The sequence below is a fragment of the Ruditapes philippinarum genome, unplaced genomic scaffold (assembly GCF_026571515.1).
Source record: "Ruditapes philippinarum isolate M1 unplaced genomic scaffold, ASM2657151v2 ctg531_1_1_1_1, whole genome shotgun sequence".
Taxonomy (NCBI): domain Eukaryota; kingdom Metazoa; phylum Mollusca; class Bivalvia; order Venerida; family Veneridae; genus Ruditapes; species Ruditapes philippinarum.
The window spans coordinates 765,392-789,949 of NW_026852123.1; the positions used below are offsets into that span (position 1 = coordinate 765,392).

General features: G+C 32.3%; 1 protein-coding gene across 1 annotated transcript in view; it reads left to right on the forward strand.

The window, feature by feature from the left end:
* Nucleotides 1–24,558, forward strand: part of LOC132749996 (muscle calcium channel subunit alpha-1-like) — a 122,525-nt gene that overhangs the window by 86,781 nt on the left and 11,186 nt on the right. The window contains 18 exon segments of the mRNA XM_060739949.1: nt 70–271; nt 602–760; nt 1,208–1,318; nt 2,974–3,057; nt 7,678–7,800; nt 11,455–11,612; nt 12,295–12,454; nt 12,842–12,969; nt 13,387–13,483; nt 13,703–13,825; nt 14,465–14,686; nt 14,689–14,724; nt 15,392–15,502; nt 16,076–16,428; nt 16,728–16,886; nt 18,030–18,204; nt 20,752–20,869; nt 23,929–24,134. Coding sequence (XP_060595932.1) covers nt 70–271; nt 602–760; nt 1,208–1,318; nt 2,974–3,057; nt 7,678–7,800; nt 11,455–11,612; nt 12,295–12,454; nt 12,842–12,969; nt 13,387–13,483; nt 13,703–13,825; nt 14,465–14,686; nt 14,689–14,724; nt 15,392–15,502; nt 16,076–16,428; nt 16,728–16,886; nt 18,030–18,204; nt 20,752–20,869; nt 23,929–24,134 — 2,725 coding nt within the window.

Here is a 24,558-nt window from a genome sequence, read left to right on the forward strand (position 1 = left end):
CACAAGTAACATTAACATAGAGTATAAAAGTGTAACTTGATCAAAGCATATGTTTTGTTTTACTTTCAGGTTACTTTACATTTCCATAGATTCCAACGAGGAGAGTAAAGGCCCTATTTATAACGCTCGCCAACCTGTCGCAATCTTTTACTTCATTTTCATTATTGTCATAGCTTTCTTTATGGTGAACATCTTCGTAGGTTTTGTCATCGTCACCTTCCAGAATGAAGGAGAACAGGAATATAAAAACTGTGAACTAGATAAAAATCAAGTAAGATTTTTGTTTTATTAACAAACAAAACTGTAGTAAGAATGTTTTGAAAGATAGATTTTTCGGGGGTGGGAGAGCATAAATATTTGCCTGTAACAGTCCGACTGTCACGCTGTTCATTGAAAGTTTGAGAAAATAGTGAAATGTAGGGAGGGGCATTCGTGTTATCTAGTTTCAAACTTAGTTTCCTGATCTGGAGGTTTGTAAATCTTAAATCTAGAAATTCAAATGTTTTCTTCTTGTAATATTGCTTTCAAGATTTAAATGATAACAGAAAAATATGCAAAAACAAATTACTTTAACACTTGTCGCATGGTTTTTCACTTTCAGAGAAAATGTATAGAGTTTGCACTAAAGGCGCGGCCTGTACGTAGATATATACCGAAGGCAAGGTGGCAGTATAAGATATGGTGGTTTGTGACCTCACAGGCGTTTGAGTATGGTATCTTTGCTCTAATTATGGTCAACACTATAGCTCTTGCTATGAAGGTAAATACTCTTTTTTCTATTGATGTTAGGTGATTTTTGATAAAATAGAATATAATATTAAACAAATCTAGGAAAGTGTACTAAAGAGTGCCTGTTGAACATTTCTCTTTTATGAAATGGCCTACTTATGTATGACTTGTTTATATCAAATGATATGGTATTGCCAGAAAGTAAGAGAGAAAAAACTGCAGATTTATGCAGTGCCTGTTTTTTTTTATCTGACAAGCTGAATATGTATAACAATAAACTTTCAGTGAGCAAGCATTTTAAAAAATTTTTTATTTGTACGGTAATTGTTTTATGTATGGGAACTACTTGCATTCCAGTATTGTGCCTAAAAAAGAAAAAATCTTCGAAAAAGCAAAACTGTGCTCTTTGTATCCGGATATTTCGCAGCTTTGATTGGAACATACTCTTACATGATGTGAGATTTTTTTTGTATTCCAGTATTACGGCCAGTCAGACACATATTCAGAGGCTCTAGATTACATGAACATGTTCTTTACTGGTGTGTTCACGGTGGAATTCATCCTCAAACTTACAGCTTTTAGGTTTAAGGTAAGTTGTCCAGCTTCCAGACTTATCGGTTAAACTGTAATTAAACTTAGAAGCTTGTAACCTTTACATTGCTATGTTTTGTGTTTTGTGTAATGAACTTGTCCTCATTTGAATATAGACCAGTCCATTGTAGATGTAAGGGATTTTGATGAATGTAATATATGGAGGATATCAAATGGGTGTAGTTTCATTACTGAATTTATTGAATGAGTTGTATAAATTATATAATGCGAGCTTTTATCATCTTTTGAAAGAGTTAAATTAAATTGTATTATAGACCTCTGCAGACATTTTCACAAAAAATCTTACGACAATTTTTTATCGTAAGAGAAATCTTACGATAAATCTCCTTTTCACAAAAAATCTTAAGAAAATCTTAAGTGCAAAATCTGTCGTAACTTTACGATAGGTCTTCCCCGTTCGTAAGTGTATTTTTTCTCTCTTAAGGGTAAAATATCATGTATCTCTTACCTAAACTGAATAAAAACAAACAAAAAGTTGGAGGACAACTAAATATTAAGCAAACAGTATGCTATAAATAACACAAATTGAGGTATAATTATTTTTCAACATATACATTTGTGACGTCATGACTTGATGACGTCACGATGGAGAGGGTTATGAATAGTTTAAAATAATGTGAACTATACTGTAGACTAGTATTATTGAAAACTTATAATTTGTACAATTGGTGAGTTCGATTTCATTGCCAGCATGTACTAGTGGTACCTTTTTATTTATTAATAACATAGTAGACCTTCTTTCTGAATCTTTTAGATATATATAATTATCTTCAATCAAGATATAAATTATATCAGTTTGAATCATTTTTTTTTGTTCTTATTGAAATTTGATTGTGTTCAATAGATATTTCAAGCTCTTGATTACTTGATTTTAAAACCGGAATCAAATATAGAGCATGCACATCACTATCAAATGAACGTTGCTAGGGATGTTTTTGTCGTAAGATTTATCGTAAGTGAATTTTTTATCTTCAGATAAAATTTTAACTTACGAGTGGCTTTGTGAAAATGACTTAAGATTTAACTTACGATTATCGTAAGTGAAAAACTTAAGATAAATCGTAAGATTTTTTGTGAAAATGTCTGCTGCTGGCCTCTTTATGCTATGATTGTATAACACAAATGACGTCGCATCAAAATAAATGCATGACTGTGCAATACCGTTTTTTACAAGTCGCTAAAGCAGTACAGGTATGCGATAAATAAAAATCTAAAATTGCAATGTCCCTAGTTCAGAGTCTAGTAATATATGACCATTATTGTATTGTGATTTGAGTCTGCCCGTTTAGTTCAATAGGGAGAGTATCAGATATGTAGCCCAGGGATTTCGATCCTCGGAACGAGGCAAAATTTCTCTGCAATAATTGATCTCGGACATTGAGTCTTATGGTCATTTGTCAATCACTGCTGTTTCAGAAACTATGACGGATTTGTATTTGTTCATTTGCGGAAAAATCCGTAATTATTGGTTAATTATCTAGTTGAATCCCTCAGTTGGACTGAATGCTTAGATATTACCTAAAATGTGTTATAATCGGCTTAAAAACCAAATTAAACAGTTGTTGTGATGTGATTTATAACATGCCTATCCATATGAATGAAATCTGGAATGAATGTTTTTATATCTTTCAGAACTACTTTGGTGATCCATGGAACGTTTTTGATTTCATCATTGTCCTGGGAAGTTTTATTGATATCATATATACTGAGGTCAATGTAAGTAGAAGTTCAACTGGTTCATATAAAATACACACTAACCACAAACCGATTTCTTAGTCATTTCAGAAAGCTATCCGTGAAAAGAAATTGTGATTTTTTTAAATTGAATGTTCTTTCTGCATTTAAGATTTTGTCTAAAAACTTTATATTTTAATTAAGTTTACTTTTAATTTTATTTTTATTTCTTTAATTTTTTTTTGGAGAATGTTGGTTTAATATTCATCTTTTGAATTTTAAAGCTTTTTACTCTACCAAATATTCTTTCTAGTTTCTATACTATAAGCTTACTGTTTATAAATCAGTTTTCTTAGGGTATGGATTTTCTAAAAAAAAACTTTTGAATAAAATTTGCTATCTGCTGCTTCAGCTTTGGTTGATCGGATAATTTAAACTGCAAAAAAAGGATTTTAAAAACATGAAGAATAATTTTAGTTTCATTAGATTTTTAAAGGAACTTTCCTGTTTTAAATGGGCAGAGTACAAAAGGATAGTCTTTGTGTAAGGGGGGCAACTAAGTCAAGATTATTTTTAAAAATAATAATCTTGGCACAGTTGTTCCCCTTATACTAGGACTGCTTGGCTCATTTCATCCCAATAAGGGGAAATGGAGTTTTCTATTTAAGTAGGTGGTCCGGTTGTGAAAAAAAGGAAAGAAAAACATTAAAATTTTTATTTTGAGTTTGAAGTTTTTCCATTAGAAATTTTTCATTTTTAAAAATTCTAGTAAACAGGTGTACAGAATCAAAATCATGTTGAATGATTCAGAACATATAGCACTCCTACCTTAAAACTTTACAGCAATGTTATTTTAGTTTATACGAGCACTTTGAAAAAATCTCCCCATATATACTCAAAACTCACAGAACTAACACGACGATTGGTGTGTGCCGATTTATTTGTTTACGAGACAATTAACACATTTTATGTTCTTTATGCTGCGCTATACTAACAGAGAGCGGAGGTTTGTTGTTTTGTTTGCATGGCAGTGTTAAAATAAGCATGGCAAACTCTTTTTTAATAAAAAAAAAGACACATTTAACCAGCATGTTTATAACGTACCCCACCCACTTAACCAGTGTTATCACAATTTTAACCAAATTCTATATGCAGTTAATAATGTTGTTTTTTTGATAAATATATATTACAACCATTTTTATGAAAAATGAATATCATTTTGGGTTTTCCATATGGATGATATTAAAATGGGCCATATAACACTTATTTTATTATATAAACTTAATGCATGTTTAGTTATAGCACATTTTTACTCTCATTTTTATTTCACACTTACATTTCATATTGTGGATACTCATTTCTTTCTATATCAATTTCAATAGATTCTTGAATCTTATAAAAGTTCAACTCTCAAGTGCTTATTGACACTTGCGTAACATGCGACATGACCAAATGTTTAGGTTTCATTTCTTGATCAGTGTACAGAATTAAGAGGATGTTAATAAAGAAATTAAAAAAATAAAAAAGAATTAGGTATGATAATAATAATAATAATAAAAAACAAATCATTAAATTCATAGCTGTCTAAATTTTGGAAAAAATATGGCCCTTTTCAAAAGAAACTTATTTTTAGCTTGTCTGTTCCAAAGAAAATGTCAAGATATTATGATCACTTTGTCGTCATGCCAAAACTTTTATGACACCCATTATTCAGACAATTTAAAAGGTATCAACATGAAACTTGGAACCCTTGCTTATCATGACTAGAAACAGTTGTAAGACAAAAGACATTATTCTGGAATTTATAGTTTTGGAGTTATGGCCCTTTTGACATAGATATTTTGGTTATTAATAGTTGTTGCCCTTAACAGACGAGCGATAATGCTCCATGTGGTGCTCTTGTTTTTTGTAGTAGTTTATTTTTTTAGACAGTTTACATAGGTTATATGCAGCTGCCCGTTGGTTTACCTCAGAGAGGCAGGGACATAGGGTATTAGAGACTGTAAATTCCTGCTTAATTGTTTCTGGTTCCAGCTTTTGTGATCTATTTTTGAATATTGTCCAATTAAAATGATATGTATTTATATACACCATATATATATAATGTATGTGACTCCCTTACCCCACCCACCCCCACCCCTATTTTAAATAAAGCCTTGATGATGAATTTGTTTTAGAGTTTTAGAATGAATATTTTCTAAGATTAACAGATACATATACTTGTGGGGAAAAAATGGAGTTATAAATTTAAGATTGTGATCATTTTGTATATTTAACAGATTGTATGAGTAAAATTATGGAAAGTAGGAATACTGAATATTAGTGCAAAATTAAAAAAGAAGAATCTAAATGATGTATTATGGGTGTAAATTCATAATCATACCTACATCATGTTATCCTTTTCCAGTCAATAACTTGCAAAGACTTATAGGCTTTGAGGTCAAGGTCAAAGTGATATTTTTCATAAAATTCTTGTACGATAAAAAACTTAAAAGGTAATATGTGAAAACTTCTTAATTTCAATAGGAATATTATACAATTAATGGCTAGTTAATGACTTTTATTGAACTTTAGGTTATTAGGTCAAAGGTCAAGGTTACAGTGACACTGTAAAATCCTTGTCAGATAAGAACTTGAGGTTATTAGGTCAAAGGTCAAGGTTACAGCGACACTGTGTAAAATCATTGTCAGATAAATAATTTAAGAAGTAATGGGCGCAAGCTTGTTTAATCTCAATAGGAATATTACACAATGGCCAGTTAATAACTTTTATTGATTTTGAGGTTATTAGGTCAGAGGTCAAGGTTACAGTGACACTGTGTTAAAAGTTTGTTCAATTAGTAAACAAGGTAGAGACATGGGTCATTAGATCATTGACACCATGATACTTCTAATCAATAAATACAATTTTCCCAGTCTTAGGTTTGTGAAACTTTATTGTTATAATACTATTATTATTAATGAAATATTTGACCCTTTATAAATTATGCAAAAATAAGTAAAAATCTAGAAGTTTGGGCATAATCCAATTGACACTTTATTATTTATTATGTATTTACAACTATTAAGTTATTAATATATGTATGAAATCAGATATTAATTGTTAATATTAAAGTTTTTCGATACTATGAAGCTTACTGATGTAATGTATTGTCTTCTTTAGAATTCTTTGATATAGTGTATATGTTAAGAAAGCAGCACATGCTTTTATAATAATCTTAACAAGTTTCTATGCACATCATTTCTTGTAATAGTAAACACCAATGTGTTTCTTTATATGTGTTAACTTCTAAAATACTTTCCCCACACATTTTTGGATGATGAATTTAATAAAGTTGTTAAAGGAGCATGCCTGTATAGATCTGTCAAATAAGTCTTCAAAAATAAAAACTTGGGAAAAGTATATTTATAGTTTAAAAAAATGTGTAATTAGGAAAAATTCCCATGTATAGTTTAAGATATGTAGAATTATTCTCTAAAGACAGGATAAATTTTGAACAATACACAGCGATACAGATAACAAATCCTAAATGTGAAAGTATGTATTTGTTGTTCTTAATTCCTTCATTTATTATGGGATAAATAATTTATTTACATTTGAGCATAGCAAAATTAGGAAATAAGTATAATTATTCTCAAGACAGGTTAAATTAGGTAAAGAAATCATTGCTTATTTAACATTTAAGGCTAACTTCCCACTTTGAACTTTATACCATTATTAAAAGAGTATATTTTGACAAGTGATTGTGGATAGTAAGTGCTTGGTTAAATCATCTAATTTGACACTGTTCAAAATTTTATACTCATTAGAGCAATATTTAAATTTTCAAAAATAGCAGCACAAATCTGGTGGCATGCATTTAGGAAGATCAGACATATTTAATCGTGCATGCTTCTCATATATGAATGAAATTTTAATATTACTTTTTTACTTATGCATAAAATGATATTTCTAAGAAATTTCATCTGACATTTGCATGATATTTTTTTTCTTGTATTTTTTTTTCTCATTCAAATAACATCACTCTTATTGCTTTTTATTATTATACTATTTTTTAAAAAAAAAATCAGATATAAATTGTCATTTTTTAGGAATGCATGTTTTAATTATACTAATGTGGACTATATATCATTGAGGTTTGAATTGATCAATTTTTGAGCTTAGCATACAGTCAAACATGTGAACAAAGGTCACTCATAGGAGAGACCAAACAGGGTTGTTATAGACAAGTGGTCTTAATTTAGAGGTTACCGTGTTCTATTTAACAGGATGATCTTTTTTCAGAGCTGGTCATTAACACAGGTTTAACTGTACTTTTTAAACATTGGTCAACATTTATCCAAAAGTCAGACCTAGATAATTTTACAGTTATTGAAACTCAGGAATGGCCTTTCTTATATCATTTTATTTCTCCTCTTTGCACCATATTTCTATATCAATCTCAAGTTATATTTTTGAGTTATGCACTGAACTGTAAAATTTTATTGTTTTATTTATCTTCACTTTTTAATTTTTATCTGACATTGGAACAAAAGTTATAGTTTGTCAACAGGAATTATAATTTATGATGATTTCTACATAGGAAAGTAACAGCTTTGCTATATGATCTGTTAAATGTAATGAACACAAAGATTATGCATGGGTGTGTATTTTGTTTTCAGACTGGGTCGAGTATCATCAGTATTAATTTCTTCCGTTTATTCCGTGTGATGAGGCTAGTAAAGTTGCTCAGTCGAGGTGAAGGTATTAGAACCCTTCTCTGGACCTTTATCAAGTCTTTCCAGGTATATACATGTTTCGTATTTTCGTGTGTTTTCTGTAACGTTTATGTAGCCGTCAAATGTTTCTCATTACAGACTGGAGGTCAGATTATTAGTATTAACTTCTTCCGGTTGTTCCGAGCAATGAGATTCGTGAAGCTGCTGAGTCGCGGGGAAGGTATACGAACCCTGCTCTGGACTTTCATTAAGTCTTTTCAGGTATACAGTTGTACTGCATGACTCCATCCACTGGCATCGTACTTCGTACCCACAAAATACTAGGCGTTTTCTTTTTCCTCCAGAATGGCTTAAAGAATACAAGGGCCACAACTCTTTTTAATTTAGTTCATTTGTGACACAACTTTTATCTGATTGATTTTTTTTTTTTCCTTTTTTTTTATGAATGACATATTTTATAATATTTATTATAAAAGCTATGTTATGAGCCATCTATCCACCATCACTGATTTGTTTATGCAAGTGTTCACCAGTACCAAACAAAACCAAAAAAACGTAACGAAACAACAACTTTTTTATTTTATGTTAGATTTTCCATTTGTTTAACATGCCATATTTTTTCTTATCTGCATTCTTCACCAGAAATATCCTATATCCTGTAACCAACATGATATTCTTCACCAAAATATCCTGTAACTATATGATATCTCACCAGTGTTTCACCATTATTTCATAAAAATAAGGAAAGATATACCTGGATTTATGATATATTTTCCTTACTAATATTTTTTTAAAGACTTTTGTTGCATTGTTTAATTGAAGTCCATGCAAAACCCATGCATTTACTTTTTTTGTCTGTTTTTATGAGCTTCATGTGTTGATAAAGTATGTTCTTATATGAAATCATATGAGCTGTTACTGTACCATGACAAAACAACATAGTGTGTGTGCGACCAGCATGGATCCAGACCAGCCTGCGCATCCGCCCAGTCTGATTAAGATCTATGCTGTTCGCTTACAAACCATATATCTGATATAACAAGTAGAAAAAATGATAGCGAACAGCATGGATCCTGATCAGACTGCACGGATGCGCAGGCTGGTCTGGATCCATGCTGGTCGCTAAGGCATTATGTTGGTTTTGTCATGATGCGGCTCATATATTGTTTATATAGATTTTTAATATAGTCATTAGAACTTGGTTAAATGAAGTATTGTATTTAATTTCACAAAAAACAAACCAACATATTATGTAAAAAATCAGAAACTTAAAAAATATATTTATATAAATATACTGTAGAACCTCAATAATAAACATATATGCCGCTTATAAAGTTTTAGTGAAGCTTCAATGCACTTTTTAAGTAAGTGTGTATAGTTTCAACCTATTCCTTTGAGTAGTTCTGAAGATACCAACCTGACAAAAATGTGATGGCGACACCAAGTATATAGGTTTAAATTTATTAGTATGTTTGTTTGTTTCATTTTATGCCTTTTCCCAACAGTATTTCATATAGGCGGGTAGTTTCCTAACCATCGTTCCTGGAGAGTTACACCAGTACTAGACTACCTTCCTCCACGCTAAACTACCAAAGTATCTCCCGGGGATCGAACCCAAGGGAGATGCTTTGGTAGTTTAGCGCGGAGGAAACAAGCGTACTAATAAATTTTAACCTATATACTTGGTGTCACCATCACACTTTTGTCAGGTTGGTATCTTCAGAACTACTGAAAGGAATAGGTTGAAACTGTACACACTTAATTGGAAGCATAATAAGAGGTCTCTCTTTAAAGCATATATCTCTTACATGGATTTTAACAGAATTATGGTGCTTATTGGACTTAATAAATTCTACATAATCCAAGCTTTGTTGTAATATCAAGTACTAAGAATAGTTGAACATTCTGTCCTACTGACAGCTCTTGTTTATAATGTCAGAGACATTAATTTTCCCTGCAAAACATCAAAGAATATGCAGGAACATTGCTGTGTTTGGATCAGAAAGTCCATGAGAAAAAGAAAGATACAATTAAAACGATTTTAATAGCCAGTGTTGAAAAGTTAAACATTTTTATTCTTGTTTGATTGTGAAACAAGTTTTTTGCAATTCATATTAATCACTTTTTAGTTTGCTTCCTGGAACCAACTAGTTCTAGCACCATATAAGGAAACATTGCTGTGGCCATAGTAAGGCTTAAACTTGAGTTCCTTGATTTGAGAGATAGCCACCTAAACCACTAGAACATTTTAGTTCAGATTTAGTCTTTGCAGTATAAAAAATAATGATGGCCGAAAAAGAAAAAAAAACTTTTTTTATCATTGTTTTAGAATAGTCACTATGTATTTTTTGCTGATGTGATTGGTTGATGTACCTGGTAATATTGTACTGTAGATAATTTGCAAGTTGGTTTGGTGTACAGAGCACTAGAGACATAGAACTTAGTCCTATTTTCAACTTTGAAAGCATTTTTCACAGTGTTTCTGTAATTTTCCTTGAAGAGTTAGCTAAGTTATGCCAGGTTTGTCTGTGAGTTTAAATTGATGTCATTATATAAGCTTGACTTTCTAACCCTTAACCTGCTGAATTTCTGAAATGGACTTGACCGGCTTCCATTTTTGAAACTGTCCATTATAATCTTTGGGTAAATCAGGATGAAAATTTAAAGTTTGTATTAAACAAAAGCAGATTGGGGGTTAAATGCATTTTGACATGTTTTATGTATTAAATATTTGCAAATGTTTTGCTATTCCCTGTATATAAGTATGTGTGATATAAAATATTTGTCATGTAAGACAATATTATAGACATTAGAAACTCATTTTCTATCAAGGGTAAAATGTCCTTTCCTTTGACCAATTCTTAAATGTGTGTCCCCGAAATGAATTTCAGTTTGCTGTAAATGTATCAAACAGCTAGCCATCCTGTTGGTGTATATGATATGCAAGGCATTTTAGACCAGAGAAAAAGTCTTCTGTCAAGTGTCTGTCGATCAATGCAATGATAATTATGTTTGAAGGAACTCCACTGAGGTCAAAAAACCTTAACACATTTATTTTGTGCTTCTTACATAGTTCAGCTGGGGAACTTCTTTTATCTCATACAAACTTCAAACTTCAAATTTTATTATAATTGATTATGTTAGATTTAACAGTAAGTACATTGTGTGTTTTATGTATAATTAAATGTATGTCAGATAATTCTGATATATTTACGTGTACTTTTTTATTACAGATTAACTCTTTTATCTTGCAGTAGCTATACAGTGTATTTTGTTATTACAGGAGTTAAGTCCCCTATTTTTTATTATGATGATGTTAGTCTAATTCTTAACCTGCCGAATTTTTTAAATGGACTTGTCCAAATTTTCACTATTGGAACAGTCCAATATCAAATTTAGGGGTGTTTAGAGTATGAAAATTATAAATCATTCAGTCAACAGTATAGAATCTGGTCAGACAGCATGAATGTGTCAGCTGGCCTGTTTCTAAATTTGTGATTATCATTCAACCAGGTTAAGGGTTAGGCAATTAAGGATTCACTGTTTACTGAATTCTCAACTTTTTTTCCCTGCACCATATATTATCCAAAAATCAGTTCCAGACAACTTCCTCCATCAGCAAATGGATACAAAGTTGCAGTGGTCCATAACACATTGTTGACCCACTTAAAACATGCAACTTAAATAACCCTGCTCAAAATTTGAGTGTCTGTATTTCAGGCCCTGCCATATGTAGCATTGTTGATCGTTATGCTGTTCTTCATCTATGCAGTAATTGGCATGCAGGTTTTTGGTCGCATTGCAATTAATGACGATACCGCCATACATCGCAACAATAACTTCCAGTCGTTTCCACAAGCCCTGCTCGTTCTGTTTAGGTAAGTAAATAACGGATTTGTTTCTTTTTAATGCTAACCAGATTAAATATTGTTAACAAACTTATCCATCTTTCATCCTTGATAAATACTTTCATTATTTAATTGAAATTTTCTTAAATGTTTCTAAATTAAGAACATGTACTGAATTGATAGTACTGTACAGACCCTGATCAGACAGAGGTGCCGGCTGATCTATGTCAGCACAAGTTGCATTGATAGAATCTGTTTCCTTTGCCAGGCTAAGGGTTAATTAAAGTATAATACTGCACGTCTGTAACATCACTTTTCATTGGATAATCATGACGTTTATATAGTTTATATACACGGCTGCTGTCAATTTATGAAGAAAATCTCAAAAGGAAGTTTGCTATATTATAAATTAATTTTAACTATTCCTGACAGGTTATTGAGTGCATACATAAACAGTTGTTTGCAATATAACCTGAGCGGCTTTTCCCAAACAGCTGTTGATACAGGGCCATATAACCTGTCAAAAATCTTTACAAGTTGAGTAATAGTATACTCTGCCTGTATTTTATAAAAAAAATTATTTTTTGGCATTTCGATAGAGAATACTTCAAAAACATCTACATTTGTATATTTCTTTAAGAGCGAATAGCGTGCAGGAAATCCTTGCTAAACTTTAATTATAGCTTTTGTAAATGTTGTTATTGTATTACAGATCAGCCACAGGTGAGGCATGGCAACAGATTATGTTAGCATGTATATATGACGAGAGTGTGAAGTGTGATCAAAAGGCAGAGAATCGTGATCAGGACTCGTGCGGCAACAACTTTGCCTTCATCTACTTCATTACATTCTATATTCTTTGCTCATTCTTGGTAAGTGTATATTTCATTACATTCTTCTATATATTGGGAAGTAATATTCATGTATGTGTTTAGACATGCTAATTGTTAAGTGTTATGCTATAACACATCAATGAAAAAGTGATTAAGCAGTTCTTATTTCGGATAATGTGATAAATTGAATATTGCATTTATGAAGCTTCATTATTAATTTATCGAACTAAATTTATTGAATAAAACAATATTATGTTCGCCAGAATTGAATCTACTCTCATTAAATATCCTCAATTTAGTTCTATGTCGACTTCTTTGAATCCTATTGTCTCTTGTTCATCATTTGAATTGTGGACATAAAGCTTTTATTAAAAAAAGTTATGTAAAACTTAATGATGAAAATTGTTTTGTTTTTGTTTTTTTTAGATCATTAACCTGTTCGTAGCTGTTATCATGGACAATTTTGACTACCTGACTCGTGATTGGTCAATTCTTGGTCCGCATCATCTAGACGAGTTTGTTAGATTATGGTCAGAGTATGACCCGGAGGCAAAGTAAGTCTAACCATTCGGTTACGGTTTTCTTGTCGTAAATGTTATGATATAACTTTAGTGATGTCAGAATGTAGATTTACCTAGAGCTGTTATCAGTGTATTAATATCATAAGCCTAACTGTGATACATTAGAAGGACATCATGAGCATAAAATATTTGAGTAAATTCTGATATAAACAGATGCTACTGCTATACTAGGGTACATTTTCGGTATATCAATGTAAAAACTGATTTGGTATAGCTAGAATCAAAATATTGATTTCTTATGGCAATATCTTCTAATGTATCCATACCTAGTAAGTAATGTTAGCAGCATATAACTTGTGTGAGAGATTTTGAATTATCTATTCGAATAAAATATAAGTGAGCATTAATATATCTTGATTTTGATTGAGGTTTTTTTTTCAATTATTTCAGAGGCAGAATCAAACATCTTGATGTAGTAACTTTACTTAGGAAGATTTCACCACCTCTAGGCTTTGGAAAACTTTGTCCTCATCGTATAGCCTGTAAGGTAAGGTCGCATTTGTATATTTTATGGCATATTTTTCGGTCTGATTCTTTTGGAAATATTTTTACAAATATAACACACTGAATGAGATAATGTTGAGATCAAAGATGTTGGGTCATAATTTATCTGTACACATGACAAGATTGCTGAATAATTAACATATATGACCAATATTCCAGCCACTAACTTAAGTATTCACTAAGATAAAATTGTGTTTTACAGAGATTAGTTAGTATGAACATGCCATTAAACAGCGATGGAACTGTGATGTTTAATGCCACGCTATTTGCCCTTGTACGTACATCTCTAAAGATTAAAGTCGAGGGCAATATAGACCAGGCAAATGTATGATTTATAACTAAAAAGGGAAAGGGGTTCAATTTCCCCTTTTGGTTAAAAGAAAATATTAATTTGGAAAAAAGGAAAAACTAGTCCAAAACCTGCTAGATTCAAAGTTGTCCCTCGCTGCAGGGTTTAAAATCAGAATTTATTTCAATTCATATGGTGCTTTATATTGCCAATAAATAAAAAAACTAAATTTTTTATTTGCTCTTTACCTCTTATATTTTTGTATATGGTTTGGGGTTAATGTTCATGACTTCAAACCACTTGGGCCTTATCATTATTTGGGTTTCCCAAATCCCTAAAGGACTTTAAGATTTTTTTCAATTGTTGGAGGAAATATCCCAGCCAGATACAGGATGTTTTAATGGTTTCTTTATTAATTATGCCTGGCTGGGCCTGGAATAAGCACTGATGGACACCTCGAGGTCTTCCTCAACTAGTAAAGCTGGAAACTTGCCATATGATCTTCTGATGTGTTGGTGTAATGTAAAACCAAGATTTAAAAAAAAAATAAGTTTATGGTTCTACTAAATTTGCCACTAGTATAATAGCCAGTCCAACCTTCACATCTGTACAGCCAAACCAGCCTTTGAACTTCCAGGCTTACATCTTGGTTTCCCCAATGTTGATAATGTGTAGTTCCAAAAACTGGAAGTTAGACTAGTCAATTTAAGAATTTCAGCAGATAAAGTGTTAAAGAGGCAGTACCTCGTACTGATTGTATTCTCTATAATTGACATTTATGTTGTATTTATTGTAGGGGACGACGATGTTACAGTTGGTAAATTCTATGCAACGTTCCTCATCCAGGATTATTTCCCGTCGCTTTCAAGGGAAAAAAAGGAACAAATGCACAGAATTAATTCAGAAAGTGACAAGAACATACAAATGCATTTGCGGTAAAAAAAATTTTGTAAGCGCCAATCAGTGTAGTATTCTAAATGTGTTATTATGTGAATACCAGCCTATATGACATACTTTGAGAGTGCTATTCTAAAGTAGCACAAGTGCATAGATGTTTCAAAATTCATTGACAAGGAATCTTGTTGTTTTATGATGTAGTCCCTAAAGAATATAATATTGTAAACGATTCTCATGGGCAAAAGTACAGGTAACATCGAATTGTTTTTGGTAAGAAATTTGTATTTTGCTTCAAAATGAGGGCAAAAGTGCGAAATTTTGGCAAAAGCCAAAATTTAACTGAAGATATTGCAACACATGTTCAGGGTCGACCGTTGGGTTCTTTGGGCGTGACAAATTTGCTCTCCAATGTATTTTTGGGGGCAGACTTATTTTAACTCTCTCCCTGTCACCTAGTAGATTGTAATATTATGTTTTAAAAGGACTTTGTCCATTTTTCTTTTTTGTTTAAGACAAAAAACCAAATTCGATCATTAATCAGGGAAAATTTTTTCAAAATATGTACTGACTGAATAGCAAACAGTGCAGACCATGATTCAACAGCACAGACATACTGGCTGATCATAGTGTACACTGGTCACATGGGTAGAATCAGTTTCCGCTAGCAGGCTAAAGGTTTAATGTATGTTATTGTACTATATTCAGGCTGGTTTGCGAGCAGTGCATGATTTGGGTCCTGAGATACGTCGTGCCATCTCCGGTAACCTCGGTGAGGAGGAATTCCCTGATAAGGATGTTGAGGAGCCAATGCATAGGGTAGGCACTTTAAATCATCGCTATTATATTACGATGTTAGCCCATGATATGAATAAATCTTTTTCTGTCTTGTAGTTTTATTAGTATGTTTTGTAGATTTTCACTTAATCTTAGCCCCCTTGTGGCTGAGGGGTTGCCCTTAAGGGTTGAGGCATCAGAGTTGTATCCACTCTTTTATCCATGTGTGATCGTAAGAGGCAATTAAATGGGTTTGATATACCCGGTTCTATGTATCTCTTATCTCCAGCAGATGAAGTGGTATTGATCCCTGGTGTTTCTTTACGTTTTGTAACAACCGAGGCTAGCCAAAATCATCTTTTCTGTTCCGGCGCCATATTACTTAAATTATGTTGGTGCACCATAAACCAAACAAAATCTTAGGATAGTGCTTAAAATTCTTTCCTCCTCTTCTGAGTGTATTGTACCAACGTTGTATACATGTTTTTATGATTGGTATATTATCATAATTATTGCAGACTAAGCTTGTAGTATTTGTAGACTGAACAAGGAATATACAACTGCATAAGAGCAAATTTTGCTCCATCTTCTATAATTGTTATATATTTATTGCAGAGAAATCACAGTTTGTTTGGCAGTGTTATGAATGCCCTGACTGGAACTGTAAAAACAGGCCTACCATTCACTACTAGGACGCAGTCATTATTTATTAATCATGCACAAAACCCACCAAAAGTTTCACCTACAAATTCATTCCATGGCCCGCACTCTAAGCCATCCCCGAGAAATTCGGTATCTGGAAAACTGTCTCCATCGGAATCTAGCAATCATATAGGAGAGAATCGCCTAAACGTAGATTTAAATAATGCTATAAATAGATCACAGTCACCATTAGCCAATCCAATTCTTCCACCAGCACCACCAGCTTTAGAAGATAATGTTTCTCGGCGATCAAGTCGGGCCACTAGGTGAGCTATATTATATATTTTGTTAAAGGGGCATGCCTGCAGATGAGAAAAAAAAATCTATTGTTAAAAAAAAAGAGATATATATATTTATAGGTTTAAGAATTGTGAATTTATTATGCAAAATGTGACAGTGTAAAATAAATGTTAATGTTACGAATGCAGCAAGAATAATTTCTGTATATTTAGACAATTTATATGTAATTTATGTGTAATTTACGCAAGGTTAACTTACTTTTTACGGTATATTGATAATAAATCAAGATCCATATATCAGAATGTATATTTTCATATATTAACAGTGAAGGATCATTCCATGATGTTGAGGAAGGAAGTCAGATTAGTGTGGCTTCTGAAGCCTCGCAGGACCAGTGGGCACACAGAAACTCGACCGGTTACCCACCAAACCATATCAATAATATACAAGACTTGAAAAAACAACCCATTTATGTATACAGAGAGTAGGTGTTATTTTCGTAATGCTTTGATTAATAAAATGATCTTAAAGGACTCCACTGAAGTTTTTTGATGTGACAGGACTGGAATTTTTTTTTAGTTTTTTTTATACAATATTAGATGTACATGTAGGTCTTTAAAAAAAAAATTGCACAAAATTTCTGATCAATTGTTCTCTCAATTTTTCCTAAATTATCATTTTTATTATGCAAAATGACCTAAAAATGAAAGTTTAACTAAAATCTGGCTTAGAGTTACACCTGATATTGATTTTGAATTTTTATTAAGTATATATTCTTTATTATCTTCTTCATACTTTTAATTTTTTTTTGCCCAAGTTGATCTATATAATATTTTTTTAAATTTTATGTTTTTTAGGCTTTTGAATCTCAGTGGAGTTCCTTTAAGTTTAATTTTCTAGCACTGTTCCATAATGCTGCATGCAGCCAGAATGATTAGCAAAATTGTTTTTAAAAAAGTACAAGTGTATGAAATGTTTGAAAAATGTATATATTTCTCAAACCATGTAATAGTTCACATGATTTATGCCACTGATTTACATGTCAACCTTAATGTGTTATGGTGGCCCTTTTTATAATTGAAAGTAGAAGTTCATATATAGTATACTTTTAGAGGCCTGGTGCTTTTACAAATTAAGTTTTATGTATTTTTTTTAAGGGGAGATGAATTTGGACTTGAAAATGAGGGAGAATTACACATAAATACTTGCACATGTTATACATGTGCATGTATAACAGTATTTCAATCACCATATTACTTGATAGAATAGTTTTCAAATAAACATGTATATATGCATTTTATTAAGTGACATAATGCTATTTTTAGATTATCTGAATTGTATTTAAATTACATTTGATGATTTTAGTTCACAACAAGGACACACTGATGATGTAAGAGAGCATGCCCCGCCCACACACACACCCTCTACTAAAGTTGCCACGCCCTTTTGTTTGAAATACATACTGTTTTCATGAAGTTGTTGACTTAAGTTTACCTCAAATAATAAAATCAGTGACCATGACAAAGAAAGCATGCCAGTGTCCTCACCCGACTGATAATATTTGTTATTCCGACCCATTTTAGTTTTTGTTTCTTTCTTTTTTTTTAACGGCATTTGTTGATTTTAGTTTGCCACAAGAAGACAGTGATTATGAAAGAGAGCATGCCCCACCCACACCCCCACCACGAAAGTTATCACGCAAAGGCGTGGCTTACCGTCTTGGGTGTATAGGCAAACAAGGCAGTGACGAGAATCCACTGATGCGGAAAGTCGGAGAGCCCCTAAAATTGACCCAGTCGCAGGTAAATAATGTAGGTATAAGTCCAATGGTCTCGTGACAAATTATGGCGTTAACTATCTGTGCACCATGTATATACCACACAGTATTAGTCACTTATTCAAGGCTATAAATATATCATTGTATTGCAATTGAAAGGCTATATATAAAGGCTGACACAATACTGCCATATGCCTTTTTTTCCACGTACATACTTTCATAGGTAAGTGCATTTTGCTACTGTTGTAATAAGGGAAAATATTTGTTGTTCTGAAACTAAGTAAAATCATTCTTAGCTTTATTATGAAATATTGACCACAAGGCTTGAACCTGCTTACCTGAAAATATTGATCATGTAAAATAATTAAACAAAAGCAACAAAAAAGCTGGTAAATATATTCGTTGATTAGTTGTTAGTGTATTTGATTGCAAATATTTTCACCTTATTTTCTCTTCTTCACTTTTGCACATGTTATATATGGGAATTATTGTGTAAATGTATATGTAAGTCTCACTTGAAAGCCATACGTAGGTACTGAAACAACTGTTATGTGACGTTGATTTTTTCCAGATTGAAAATTACCTCTTTTTTAATACCGCAAAAAATATTGCTATATAATATAAGTTTGGGGTGTTTTTTTTTTAATTTTTTCACATCAAAGATTGGCTAGAATACAATTTAAAGCACTGTTGGATGATGCTTAAAGGCAAATTATGCTTCAGAAATGACTATTATTTTTTTCCTCACAAAAATGAAAATCATATGTTATATAATATTTCAATTATCAATTAAATTTTAGTCTATGTTGGGTGCTTATCTAGTAAAGGAAGTAGTGCTAAATTCAAAAAAAACTTTGTCATAAAAGAAGGAAAATGTTGACCAACTTGTATTTTGACTTCCATACAAAAATACTAAAACACTGTAACTTAACTTATTGCCAAAAAGCAAATCATTGTTCCGAGAAACATGAAGGCCAATGAGTATCATTTTGCAAACTGTAACAGTATGATAAAAAAAAAACTTTTGAAAAAAAAATCTTGGCAGTTTTTGGGCTTAAGGGACCTTTAAGAACAATAGTCAAATGTCATTGGTCACTGATTAACTGATCTGTGCAGTCCGACCAGACTGTATACTCTTGGCTGACCAACTTCAAATTTTAATCTTAATATCCCAAAAATTGATAATGGATACTCCCAGAAATTGGAAGTTGGACAAATCTGTTTATTATCTTAAACTTTCAAGTCCTTATTGCATATTATAATGAATTGTGAAAATTGTAATTGCATTTAAATAATTGTTTCATATATTTAGAAGGCAGAATGGGTGTAGTAAGTCACATAAATATGGTGTAACAGTGGAAATGATAATTATATTGTGAAAAAGCATTTCAGCCTGATTTTGTGTAATGGACTGTCCTTGGTTTGAATTTGAAAATTGTCCATTATAAAATACAGGGATGTCAGGATTAAGATTCAGTGTAGCCGACAACAATATAAAGAAATCAGAATGGTTGGAACTGGTTCTTTACTTTAATACTAGGAAAATGAATTCACTAGCCTAGCTTGGTCAAAGGTTTTAAAGAATTTTTCTAAGACCACAAACTCAGATCTCGGGTCTTTGATTTGTCAGAGACCAGCACAACATATATTGTCACCTTAGTGCAATAATGAGTTAAGACCTTCAAAATTTAATAGGAGTTGACCAGTTATTGTGCTTAGGTGATGACATTTATTATATTGACCAATGAAACTCCAAAGATTCAGGACAGAAAACAAAAGACAAACAAAGTTTCATTACTGTGAAGCCTGTATTCGCTTTTAGGGCTGGAATGCTTTATTATTATAATATAATTGCAACACACTGGTATACTCCATTTCTTTTTATTAATGGTGAAGACATTCTTATACGGAATGGTTTAATTTCAATAGAGGTAGTAAAAGGAAAGCAGTTGTTTTTAAATTGGCTAGTCTAGACCAGCGTATAGATAAACAATGGCAAAGTTATAGTTATATAATCATAAAGTTAAAGACATATAGTCATGGGAAATACATATTTATATGACTTGTATATATTTTCTTATCCAAATATTTATTTATCACATGTAACACATTGTATTATGATAATATTTTATCCTCTTTTTTTAACACTTAACTTTTACCCTTTTTTTTCTTTGGAAATTAACAGTGTATGATACAATGGGCCTGTCATGTATTTTCCCAGTTTATCAGATTGATTTGTTTTTAATTCCTGCAAAAAATAATTAAATATTAATAATTAACTGTTCATGGATTTTAATAATAAGATAATAAAAATTTAAAATTTATAGTTCAGGTTTAAAATAAAGATACTAATACATGTATTATGATATTCAATGGTATTATATGTGCTTGATTCTAATTTAATCATTAAGTGATGTATGTGCTTGATTGTTTCTTAATTATAAAGTTATGAACATGTTCTGGTCACTTGACGAGTTTTTATTAATATTTGAATGTGCTCTATTTAACACAAACACATAAAGACAGTGAAATTGATATAACTTTTAAGATATTGATGACTTTGTTTTGACAGGCAATGGCTGTAGCTGGGTTAACATCTGATGGCCGCCAGAGAGAAGTGAATTACCCGAATGTACAAAGGACACCGATGTCCTCCCCAAATAGAGTCAGGTCCTCATATAGTCAGCCAGGTGAGAATATATATAAATTATTGTTAGGTTATCTTACCAATTATAAAATTGCATGTGTTTATAAAGTCAATTTTCATTGGATAATTGCAATGTTTATATTATCCATATTCACAAGTGTTGAAAATCTGTGAATCACTTTTTAGCTCACCTGTCACAAAGTGACAGGGTGAGCTTTTGTGATCGCTTTTCGTCCGGCGTCCGTCCGTCCGTCCGTCCGTCCGTCGTCCGTAAACTTTTTCTTTAAATGACATCTCCTCATAAACCACTAAGCCAATTTCATCCAAACTTCACAGGAATGTTCCTTTGGTGGTCACCTTTAAAAATTGTTCAAAGAATTTAATTCCATGCAGAACTCTGGTTGCCATGGCAACCGAAAGAAAAAACTTTAAATATCTTCTTTTAAAAAACCATAAGAGCTAGAGCTTAGATATTTGGCATGAAACATCTTCTAGTGAGTGTCTACCAAGTTTGTTCAAATAAAAGCCCTTGGGTCAAAATTGGCCCCGCCCCGGGGGGTCATTGACTTTCCCTATATGCATATAGTAAAAACTTAAAAAATCTTCTTTTAAAGAACCCAAAGAGCTAGAGCTAAGATATTTAGCATGAAACATCTTCTAATGGGTGTCTACCAAGTTTGTTCAAATAAAAGCCCTGGGGTCAAAATTGGCCCCGCCCCGGGGGGTCATTGATTTTCCCTATATGCATATAGTAAAAACTTAAAAAATCTTCTTTTAAAGAACTCAAAGAGCTATGGCTAAGATATTGAGCATCAAACATGTTCTAATAGGTGTCTACCAAGTTTGTTCAAATAAAAGCCCTGGGGTCAAAATTGGCACCGCCCCAGGGGGTCATTGATTTTCCCTATATGCATATAGTAAAAACTTAAAAAATCTTCTTTTAAAGAACCAAAAGAGTTAGAGCTAAGATATTTAGCATGAAACATGTTCTAATAAGTGTCTACCAAGTTTGTTCAAATAAAAGCCCTGGGGTCAAAATTGGCCCCGCCCCGGGGGGTCATTGATTTTCCCTATATGCATATAGTAAAAACTTTAAAAAATCTTCTTTTAAAGAACTCAAAGAGCTATGGCTAAGATATTTAGCGTCAAATATGTTCTAATAGGTGTCTACCAAGTTTGTTCAAATAAAAGCCCTGGGTCAAAATTGGCACCGCCCCAGGGGTCATTGATTTTCCTTATATGTGTATAGCAAAAACTTAAAAAATCTTCTTCTTTGAAAAAAACCCAAATAGCTAGAGTTAAGATATTAAGCATGAAACATCTTTTAGTGAGTGTCTACAAAGTTTGTTTAAATAAAAGACCTGGGGTCAAAATTGGCCCCACCCCGGGGGTCATTGATTTTCTTTATATGTGTATAGCAAAAACTTAAAATCTTCTTTGAAAAAACTCAAATAGCTAGAGTTTAGATATTAAGCATGAAACATCTTCTAGTAAGTGTCTACAAAGTTTGTTCAAATAAAAGCCCTGGGGTCAAAACTGGCCCAGCCCCAGGGGTGTCATTGTTTTTAACTATATGTGTATAGTAAAAACTTAAAAAAAATCTTCTTTTAAAAAGCCCAATGAGCTAGAGCTTAGATGTTTAGCATGAAACATTTTCTTATGGGTGTTTACCAAGTTTGTGCAAATAAAAGCCCTTGGGTTAAATTGGCCCTGCAACATTGGGGGGGGGGCCTATATACAGGTGAGCGACCTCAGGGCCATCATGGCCCTCTTGTTATATTTTCTCAAGTAAAAGAATTATGTAGTATTATGAATTAGTTAATCAAATTTATGGCCATGTAAAAATGGTTTCGGTTATATAAGCTTACTCCAGTTTATATTTGGCCATATAACCTGTCAAACATGCATGTATATGTATATAAGTTACATATGAACCTGATAATGGAAGGTGGACTATATAATAAGTTCTGCAATTAATCAACCTTGAAACCTTGATTGTTCTGAAATTTGCTTACTATTAATTGGCATGAAATTGATCACCAGTTGTTAATTGTCATTGAAACTAATCACCAGTTGTTAATTGTCATTGAATCTATCATGAGTTGTCGGAGAAAAGTAAAGTTGTGAAAATTAACTCATATTATGCCTTTCATAAGTACAAAATATACCTGAAGACACTTTGATATCACTGTCAAGCAGATATTAGTTTGTGACAACTGTCTCTTGTTAGTGAAATTTATATGATTTGTTTCCCCTTGACAAGGTCTTTTTCACAAGAGTATGCCTTGTCCTACATTTAATGCTAATAGCTTACATAAGTGGTATTTGCTTTGAAACAGTGTTTATAGCACACTATAATTCCTTGAATTAGAGGTCATAGTAACTTAAATCTTGATTGTATTTCTTTGAAAATAGCTTTGAGTATTAATAGTAGTCTTTTTAAACTAACATCATACTCTTTTGCGAAATGTAAAATATGTCTATACATTAATTCCAAATGTGTTGCAAATGTGCAAATGGTATTTCCGATATAACATTAAGTTGTTTGATATATTACAGTGTTTTTGTTCTCTGATATTCCACAATTCTTATTATAATTCCTCCCAGACTGTTTAATATATGTGTTTAACTTTAACACTAAATAAAATAGGTTGTTTGTTTTTTAATAACAGTTTTTTTGTAGCTTTGATAACACTATAGTATGATATATGAAGTTACATATATTTACTTTGTAAGCATTTTTGTTTTACTTCCACTTTTAAATTAAATAGTAACCCATAACCTGCTTGAACCAAAAGTGATTAGGCTTTGCAACCAGTATACTCTACAGTCTATCTGTGCAATGTGACCTAGTTCTATATTATTGGGAGCTCAGTTTTTGTATTAGGATATTGAAATCCCTTAAATTTCAAATGGACTGTTCCAAATTCAAAGCAGGGCTTTATCCATTTTAGCAGATTAAGGGTTGCATTCAATATTAATTGTAGCAGTGTGCTAACAAACCTACCCATGTGTGTTTCTTGTCTACACATTAACATATTAACTGTCTATACATTTAACCTTGACCTTTCACGCATGACTAACCGCATGTCTTGTTTCCAGTACATCCATTTCTTCGTTTCAACCGTTCCAAATCAATCATTGAAGGTGAGGGTATAGCAGCCGACAGTTTATCACGTCAGCGACACAGCGATACAGTGTTAACAGCAGACGGTATGCCACATAGAGATAGAGGACCGCTATGTATACCTTCAGAGAGGCTACAAGATCAGCACGGGGCTGGTAGTGCGGAAAGTCTCGTGGAACAAGTGAGTTTTCTATTTTTAGTGACCAATGATATCAGGAGGAACCAACATATATAGTATTTTTTATTTTAATGTTGATATACAGATGATATATTGCATATAAGCATGACTAAGGGGCGTCCTTGGCTGAGTGGTTAAGGTCGTTGACTTCAAACCACTTGCCCCTCACCTCTGTGGGTTCGAATCCTGACAGGGACTTTGGATTCTTTCATATGAGGAAGCTATCCAGCTAGCTTACGGAACGTAGATGGTTCTACTTAGGTGCCCGTTCGTGCCTGAAATAATGCATGGAAGGGCACCTGAGGTCTTCCTCCACCAGTAAAGCTGGAATGTCGCCAAATGACCTATACTGTGTCGGTGTGACGTAAAACCAAAAACAAACAAACAAACAATAAGCATGACTATTTAACGAGAGATTTTACTGTTC